The 10222-nt window shown below is 33.0% G+C and overlaps 1 protein-coding gene across 3 annotated transcripts in view; it reads right to left on the reverse strand.

Annotated features, from left to right (window-relative positions):
• The window catches only part of LOC117171802 (hepatocyte growth factor-regulated tyrosine kinase substrate), a 191032-nt gene that overhangs the window by 35027 nt on the left and 145783 nt on the right, over window positions 1-10222 (reverse strand). For all 3 annotated transcript variants that reach the window (XR_004466922.1, XM_033359418.1, XM_033359419.1), the window contains one exon: window positions 7471-7546. Coding sequence is in view for 2 of the 3 variants with exons in the window: in XM_033359418.1 (XP_033215309.1) it covers window positions 7471-7546 (76 nt within the window). In the remaining variant the exon portion in view is untranslated. The remainder of the gene's footprint in view (window positions 1-7470; window positions 7547-10222) is intronic.

A 10222-nucleotide genomic window follows, 5' to 3' on the forward strand; every position in this document is an offset into this window, starting at 1 on the left:
AAAAAGTGCTATTTCTTAGAAAGAGTTGAATATAAGGATATAATTGTACCCCTAACATTTTTTGTAAGGATGCCGTAAGTTTTGAGATTATCTCCACAAAATAGGGAAAAAATACATAATACATAGATATGAGATAGAAAACTTGAAAACGGTGCACCAAAAGAATAAGAAATTGAAATTAAAAAAGTTCCTGAACAAGGCTTAAAATGGATTTTCATCAAAGAAATTTCATAAATAGTAACATATGTCAATATGAGGAAGAGAGAATTACATAATGAAATAAAAATCACTTATAGAATTGTGCTTCACAACATCACATTATCGTAGAATTGCTGGAATCAGAAAATTGTATTCGATGATTCTCTACGATCTGGAGCGAATACTGTTTCTGATTCTCATTCATAAATATGGAGATCAGAAACAGTACTTGTTGGAGACGTTGAGATACATCGAATACAATTTTCTGGAGCTAGCAAGTTTACGATAATGAAAGAACTAGGCGTAACGTAATTCACGCATTCGTAAAGTGGTGAAGCACAAGTGTATTAGCGATTTTTTTTCATTATATAAGAAAATAAAGCATTTATACTTTCAAAGAATGATTACATTGTTCAACTGTATATTTGTATGAGATAACGTTATAAGAAGCACCTGTACATTGCCAGTTGATTATCTGGAGCAGAAAGTTCTGCCAGTTGGCGTCGAAATTGCCGAAAATTCAGGTAGAATTTCGTCACATTTAGACTCTTGGAATTGGCTATGTATTCTTTGGCACAAAAGGTAACGATATGCAAAAAGCACTTGAAAAAGAGGAGCTGAAACACCTTTCAGTCAGCGATAAAGTGCGCGGTCTACCCGATAAGAAGTAGTATGCCCTGTAACGAGAGGTTCACATGACCAAAACTGGTCTTTAATTTTTGTTTCCCACGAAGGAAGGTGTTTCTGATTCTAAATAATTAAAATTGTAAAAAAAGTTTTTTTTTTAATTACTAATTTGGAGAAATACCGACCGTGCTGTAGAACCCTGCAAACAATTTTCAATGTTGTTAATAGGCTAGTTATGAGGTTTCTATTTATCGAAGTGAGACAAAACAACCAAAATCGTTCACGAACATTATACACAAATGATGCCAAAACTTATGTTTATCTGTGGGTAATACCGATTGCATGCTTACCGACAGAGAAAGATAAAAGCCAAACTTCTGCGTGAAGCCTAAATCCGCCGGTCGATATTTCTTATTTTCATAAATAAACTTTTTTCTTCCCCCAACTCTGTGCCTTGTCACAAGCCTTGTTCTGGCACACGAAAATGAAACCCTTTATACCTGAATTAAGTCCTGAGGATCTGAACAAAACAAAATTTAGCTTCTTCGACAATGGTTTCTACATTTCTGTAAAACATTCTGTGCATTTTCGCCAAGGTTCTCGGCCACCTGTTCCGCGGCTTTGTAATAGAGCGATTACCGAAAGAAAGCTTAAAATCTAACAGGCGGCTTTAATAAAGTCTACAGAGAAATGTTTAAGTCGAGGAAATAGAGAATGGACACTTCAGCATGACAGCAGCATTTACAGGCAGTGGAAAGAGGAAAATAGCATCACTATCTTGAAATAGCCCTTAGAATCTCCAGATGAAAATCCCATAGAAAGTATGTGGTGTACAATGCAGCAGAAGCATCGGGGAAAGAGTGTCTTCAGAATCAAACAGCTAACTAGATACCTGCGTGACTTTTTTATGATTCTTAGCTTACACTACGACCGAAAGTTTTGTGGAAAGTATGCCCCAACGCTACCAACCTATAATCAACAGTCTACTTTACTACTACTTTACAATGGAGTATCTAACCGTACGAGAAAAAATTGAAATGTATCTGGTGTATGGAGAAGCTGGAATAAATCTTGATAATGCTGTCAATCTCTATGCTCAGCGTTTTCCAAATAGAATTGTGCCACGTGAATCATTTTATCCTACTATTACAAAACTTACTACCCATGGAAGTGTTCAGCCTAAGAAAAAGACCCATACAACAACAGTCACTGGAGAAAATAATGAAATTGCTGTATTGGCTGCAGTGGCCAATAATCCTCACGTTAGTACACGAGAAATTGCTCGTGATTCCGGAATTTCTCAGAGCAGTGTTTGGAAATTTTGAAACGTAATAAATTTCATCCGTATAATGTCTCTTTACATCAAGAACTTCATGGCGTTGATTTACAAAATCGGGTAGCTTTTTGTCAGTGGACACGTGAACAAATACAACAAAATTCCAACTTTTTTTGTTATGTATTATTCTCTGACGAGTCGTCTTTTACGAACCATGGAATAGTTAATTGACACAGCATGCACTACTGGAGTATTGAAAATCCGGCAGAACATGTGGTTTCAACATGATGGTTGTCCGGTAAACTATTCGGTGGTAGCACGGGAAGTTCTTGATCGTGATTTCAATAGTCGCTGGATTGGTAGAGACGGTCCAATAAATTGGCCTGCAAGATCGGCAGATCTTACTTCACCAGATTTCTTTTTGTGGGGCTATCTGAAAGATAAAGTGTACAAAGAAAAACCAACAACAAGTGAGAATATGATTGACCGAATTCATTTGAATTACGGATTAATAAGTGTATTGAAGCCGAAGGTCATCATTTTGAGCACTTATTTTAATTAAAAGATGATTCCCTGAGTATCTCGAATCGTGAGAGGTGAGGGGATTCACGTTAATCAAGCACCCCGACGGGGACAGAAAACTCCTACGTCCACGTCGTTGTACCTGGGTTGCGCGAAAAGTAGTAGTTTGTTTTAAGACTAATTTCGAGTATTGCAGAATCGTAAGTGTGCATTCTCAGTAACAGTAAAATGAAGAAAAATTGAATTTCGTTGATTACAGCGCCATCTATCGCGAAAAGAGAAAATTTTTTTAGACAAATCATACGCATTTTTATCTAAATAATCGGAATATGCAAAAAAAAATAGGGGTTCCCATTTAAGATTTCGAACTTGCACCCATCCCCACCCCCGGGAACAAAAAAAGACATTTTCGAATTTTAGAAAACATACTGAGAAATATTTTAGGCCACATGAAAATAGAAAGTGCCTATTTTTTTGCATTGAAAAAATTAGTGAATAGGACTACGCATTTCACTTTTCTCTCTTACGGAGATTAACATGTAAAATAAAAGTTCTTTTTTCAACTGCAATTCTGCAATAAGTTATGATTGTATTTGTTTGAAACTTTAGGCATATATTTTCATAAAAACGATAGTGTACTTTATCATAGTTTAACGGTTTAAAAATGTCATGTAAGAATTTAACAACAGAGTCAATTTCCGTAAAATCGCAATATTTAAAACCATATACCGGGGTTTCTATATATTTTTATCATCTGGAATGTTTACAAAACACGAGTTGCTCACCTACGAACAGGTTTTTAAATAAGACAATAAAAATGTATACTAAATTTTAGGAGCAAAAGAGTATTAAAAACATGAAAAATCGTTAAATTTTGAGTTTTGCGATGCCTTCGATTTAGGCAAGAAATACAACAGAGCAATAGACACCAGACAATCCGAAGGCTCTACTCTTCTCGTTCCTCGGTACTCATTCTACATATTTATGGCTCTTATTACTTGTAGGCTTCTTCACACCTTCTTAAAGGGAGTCAGAGGGAGAAATTGCATTAATTTAATCGGAAAGTTCATAGAAAACAAATATTTATTGTAGTTTTATTTTAAAAATTAGATCATATTTACCAGCGACTTTTGGATTTATAAGCCAATAAACATTAAGGCAGTATTTTACTTTGGAATGCTTGAAAAAAAAGTATTTTTGAACATTTTTGCTGAGATTATTGATGATATTGATGTGGGGTTTATTATGCTTAATAAATGTGCTCTTAAAATATACTAAAAAATTTAAAAAATTTATTTTATGCACTTTTTACGCATAAAAACGTCAGTCAAGGTCAACTCTTCAAAAAGTAGATGCGTCTGCCCTGTTGTGAACATCTCAAGAATGGGCAGTCCGATACAAAAAAAAAATGAAACAGTTTTAGATTCAGTATGACTCCAGCAACAGGATGAACAAGAATTTGTAATATACATGCAAAAATAACAAACTGGCGGCGAAAAAACTAAACAAGGGGGTTTATTATCACACTTTTGCAGCAATAATATAGTTAAAATTAATTTTCTTAATAATCCTAGTTCAGCCGGTTGCTGGAGTCATACTAAATCTAAAACTGTTTAATTTTTTGTTTCGAACAGTCCATTCTTGAGATTTTTACAACAGCGCGGACCTACCTACTTTTTATGAAGTTGATTTTGACTGACGTTTTCATGTATAAAAAGTGCATGAAATAAATGAAATTAAAAAAAATTTATTTCAAGAGTGTGTTTATTAAGCCTAACAAATCGTACATCGATATCATTATAAATAATCTCAGAAAAAATCAGAAAAATAGCTTTTTTTCTTGCATTTCAAAATAGAATACTGCCTTAAATTAATAATAATTATTATATAAATAAAATCATTGATATTTAAAAAATAATCATGAAGAATATGAAGAAGTGGACAAAGGAGCATTTTTGTATAAAGCAGCGAAGGAGACTGCTGAAACACTTAGCCTCGACTTCAATGTCAGGGGTGCGCAAATGCATCAAACATTATCCATTTCGCGATTCTCGAGTAACCACTCTAGAGTTAGAACATTCTCAGTTACTTAAATTTGGAGAAGATAACAGAGTAAGTTACCGAGAATGCGAGAATTTACAAGAAACAACGAGAACATTCATTTTTTACTGTTATTTATTTTGGTTGTTTTTTTAATAACGTTTATAATCAATGTAATTTTACCTAAATAATAATAAACATTAACATTATTTTGTAGTTTTCTATACGGTAAACTCCATATGTTCAGAATAGAATTTTATTGATTGATTATATAAATACTTTCAAATATTAATTAACTTGATTAAATTTTAGTTTAAAACACGTTTTAAGTAAAATTTTACATTTCTTAAGAACTGGAATTTTTCGAATTACCAAAACTACTGCAGTCCCGCTTTAGTGGCCGTCTCGGGTGTACCCTCAATGACCTTCGTACCATTTCGGGACTCTCCAAGCCATAAACAATCATAAGTGTATGAACCATTTCTGTTGGACTTTGTTCTAAAAAATGTTTTGTTTGTGGTTTTGCTATTTTGGTCTTATAATGTCATTATAAAAGTGAAAAATTTTGGGTCCGAAAATCAAACTTTATCAAAGTATTGATTTTTAAGTATGTGCGTACATATATCAGGGTGTTCATTTTAATTGAAGAGAAAAAAACAGTTTTTTCTCTGTTCGCAAACATTTTTCAATTTGAAGTACTAAAATATAAACTACAAATTAAAACACTCAAAGTGAAACTCTTGAATTTTAAACTATTTAAATTAAAGTTTAAAAGTGTTTTAATTCAAAAATGTTGTACTTGAATCCTCAATAATTTACATATATGAAATGAAAGGTACTAACATTTTCCAATTAAACAAGTTCAAATAAAATACAGATAAACTGCAAAATTATGAATTTTTAAATGTTATAAATGGTAGAATTCAAAGATTTAAATTCAATTCCAAAAATACAAATTCACGTTATCATTTTCAATGCTCTAAAGCAAAGAATCAATCGTTCAACTTTCAAATTTTTTCAATTTTATTCTTTTAAGCAGTTTTGAGATGGAAATATTGAAAATTAAAAAGCTAAAATTTTTAAACTGAAAACTTCGTAAATTAGAAGTTAAATTATTTTCATATCAATGATTAAAACATCATTGAATAGCTTTAAAATTTAATTACCAGATCTTGAGAAATCTGGAACTTGTTTTACATGTTTTTTTTTAATTTAAAATTATTTTTGAAATTTTTCCGAACTTCTTAATATTTTAATAAATAATCAATTTTACATGATAAATCTTTTTATCCAAAATTTTCAACTTCGAAAGATTTTAATTTTTAATTGTTCAAGTCTTCAAGTCTGCATTTTGAATTACTTTAAATTAAAAATGAAAGCCCAAAAATAAAAACTCAACATAGGTGTGTTGAAAACCATTTAAGCAGAAAAGTTTTCATTTATTTCGGTGAAAAACTTTAATTTTCTAAATTATCGAGGAAAAAAAAACAATGGGGAACTTGTCAGTAACTTACTGGTAAGTTCTTGGCGTTCCTGACGTAAGTTACCGCCTTCCGAACTCTAACTCACTCCTGAAGGCCTGAATGAAGAAAACACAGAAGAAAAAATTCCGCGAACAGCTCCTCGACAACAGGATACGCATCATCTTTCGAAAAATGTGAAGGGTCAATCGATGTCGTATGAGCTTACGATTGCTTTCTACAACTCATCTTAAGTAAAGTCGGACACAGAGGGTTAGGTTTTGACGTATAAAAACGGTGTAATTTTAACTTTAGCATACCATCGCCACATTTGGAGCCAAAACAGTCTCGATGATAGCTACATAGAGTATCATGCACACCCTGAGCACCTAGGATACATGTTATCTAGCCATTCACGGCTCCTAGGGAAAGAGTCAATTGATGAAAATGGGAAGTGCCGTAAATATTGAAACTTCATATACTCAACAGTTGTTTCTGTAGCGCACTCTAGGCTTAACATAGTTCTGCTTGATTACGAGGAACGAACCGTGTTCCTCATTCCATTTTCGACACCAGCTGACAAAAACGTCACAGCCAAGGATAATTAAAAGAAAGGCAGATATCAAAAACTTATGAGAGACTTGCGACGGTTATTCACGGAATATTTTGTTAAGCAAGCCGTCCTGGTCATCGGTGCACTTGGATATGCAAAACTTTTACTATTTAATAGCCTCAACAGATGTCCTGAGGGTTCACGAGACTTTGGCCAGATCGTAGTTTTGAGTCAATCCCAAACCATAGAAATTTGAAAAGATCTCACATGATTCATACATGACCATTTTTTTAAATACTCTTTATGATTTTGGAACTTTTCATGAATGTGAGTCGGTTCCAGAATCTCGCTTTTCGAGTCGGTGATAAAAGGGCCGCAAAATGCACGAAAGCATTAATCTAAAGAAGACGTTTAACCGCCAAGCCAGCAGTTTCGATTTATCAAGCTTTATCGTATGAAATTATTTGAAATTGTCCTAAATTTACTTAAAATATCTTTGAATTCAATTTAAATTACTTTCGATTCACCTCAAATTAACCACAATCACTCAGAATTCATCATGCAACAACTGTAACTACTCGGAATCCTACCTTCAGTCATTCGAAATTTAGAAAACAATGACATTCTATCTTTTTACTTGCGTTCATTTTCAATTACTTGCGTTCATTAATATCCGTGTGCATCAAAATTTGAAGTTACGTACCTCTCGCCTCTACCCAAGTTTATGGATGTATTTATTACCACGATATGTTATACTCCATAAATTTTCGTTCAAGAAGTTAAATAGTACTTACTTGTTGCTGTTGAGCTAGAGAGCTACTCAAATATTCAGCAGGAAGCTCTGTTTCTTTACTCAACGAAGTAGCTGGCCTAAAAGTATATAAGGTTGAATATACATTAGGGTCTACAGCAAAATACTACTTTTCAAAAATAACAGATCTTAAGTTTCTAATTTCTTTCCTTATTGTCTTAATAACATCCGGGAAAAATACAATCCATTGAGTATAATTTTGTTATGGTAAATTCAAGAAAATATACATTTTAATACTCATGTACGGAATGTTGACAATCCACAAATACCTTCGGCTTTTTCAGACACTACGTTGAAAAAAAAGGGTCAAACTTGATCTTTACTCCTAAGTTCCTTTGTTTTTAGAACACCTTCCGCGTATAGGATAGGGGGCGATATGCCATTAAAAGTATAAAACAGATCAGTTGCCAAACCCGTATTTTCTAAGATCCGATCAATACTACACATAAACACTACACGCGTTAAACTATGGACTTGCGTACACACTATAGGCAAAAAAACCAACACATTAATCTGCACACGTTGATGTGCACGCTTCAAACTGCACACATTAGGGTAGTCTAGCATTTTTTAAATCGAATTTTCATGAATATTGCCCGGAAATAACAATCCATTTTTATAAGAAATTATATTTAGAGGTAGCTCAAGCTCCATGAAGTTTAACACGTATTTCCAATAAGAAAAAAACAAAACTTTTTGTACATTTTATTCAGAATCGTCAATATTATTACAATGCATTTTTGGACCACCCTAGTGCACATACGACCGAAATTAAAATTGAAACGCACGTGCTCACGATAATATTGGACGGATTTATATAAACGGACTGGACTTAAAATTTTGCATAATTATTTGTATTTATATTTATTCAACAAAAGTCTCTAGGACTAAATAGCCCTCTTAGTCCAAGAACTGGCGACAAAAACGGCCACAGTTTTGTTTAAACTACAAAAAATATACGTAATATTCATAATACTGTGTTTTTGCTTTAAATTTAGGGTTTTTGTATTACGCCCTCGTTTTCTGGTGTGTTCTCGATTTGTAAGACGTGAAAAATAGTTCAGAACCCCATAACAAGCTCGAAGATACTCGACTTTGACAAAAAATTCTTTTTTCTCAAAAAATAGCCAGGGAATTTTTTTCTTTTCGGTCTTAAAATGTTCCAAAAATATAAGGAAACAAATTTTTTTTTAAAGTCTGACGCACTATGACTTAGTATTTGATGTTGGTTTAGGCGAACCGTGTACGGCTTAATAAATATCCCAGATAACAACTTCGGAAAAAGGTGGAAATGATGCCAGAGTCTTAAGCGACGGAGATAAAGTAGGTCTAACTACAATTGCCTGAGTTTTACCCGGGCAGGGTGGCCACTATTTTTTTTCATTTTTATCTCCCGGTTTTCTCCCTGTAGAAATTTGTGATTTTTCCCGATTTAAATATATATATCTATTGCTGTTGCGAAAAGTGCTATTTTTTGACGTATGAGCAATTATAATAAGTAGCATGAGAAAAGTTTAATGCCTTACAAAGGAAAATGTAAAGACTTTCAGGGGCGCACATTTTCTCCGCCACTGGGGTAGCGACGGGCTATTTTCTTATTTTAAAAAACGAGTTTTCTTAATATTTACTTACAATCATGAATTGCTTAGTATTATTTTCAGTAAAATCTAAATTTTCCAGTCTATCTCACTCAAACCCACACCCCATCCACCCAATCTCTTGGGTACCCCCCCCCCCCACCCAGTTGGGGTAGCAACCGCTACTATTCATACATGGTTTGTGCGCCTCTGAAGATTTTATTATAAATTTTTTAAAGGAACATGAAATCATCGAAACAAGTTCAGTTAACAACTATTTGCAAGCTGAATACAACATATTTATACGTAAAGTATTTTAATAGTATAACATTTTATATTATTTTCAATTACGCACGCGCAATGCTTTTCCCGTTTCTTTGCTCTCTGTGTGAGACAGATATATACATCTGCACTGTTTTTTGCCATAAGCCTCTCACACGTTTTGAGTTCAAATGTTTTTGAATGCAACCTGTGATGATTTTTAGTAACTTAGGGAATATTTTTCTAATTATTAACAGTTGGTAATATTGAGTAATATAAAAAATATAAAAAATTGTAATAACGCTGAAAATAATTAAAACTTTTATAGACCTTGGGCTTAATTTAAACGGAATTTTGTATAGTATTTGTAACATTACTTCAAGTCTCTTGAATTTCACAGAATTCTCTCGATTTTATAGACTTCATATGAAATCTTTTGAATTTAAAAAAATTTTAAGCATTCTCTTGAAATCTTTAGGATATAACTTGATTTATTTTTATTTTTCTGAATTCTTCTGAAAACATAAAATTTTTTTTAACTATTTCGAAATGCAACAACTTTAGTCGTCGGATGAACTGCTGCTGGATTAGGATGCACACGCTTTTTTAATTCTGCAGAATTCTGCATAAATCTTTGAATTAGTGTGGCGACTTAACCGCAAAACCAGAAAATGACTAAGAATTTTATTGGTCGGGGAAAATCCAGGAATTGAATTAAAAACCCGGGAGTTTCGATAAAGAAACAAAATTTCCCTCAGGACAGGGAACATTTTAACATGTAACGAGAATTTTTTAGAAGACAATTTAAAGACAATTTAAAAGTTGTTTCTTTTGAAGTTTAATAAAAGAAAGTGCTTCGAGTCGTTTTCAGAGTGGAAGTGGTATTTCGAAAAGGAA

This window comes from Belonocnema kinseyi, chromosome 4 (assembly GCF_010883055.1).
Source record: "Belonocnema kinseyi isolate 2016_QV_RU_SX_M_011 chromosome 4, B_treatae_v1, whole genome shotgun sequence".
NCBI classification, from domain to species: Eukaryota; Metazoa; Arthropoda; class Insecta; order Hymenoptera; family Cynipidae; genus Belonocnema; species Belonocnema kinseyi.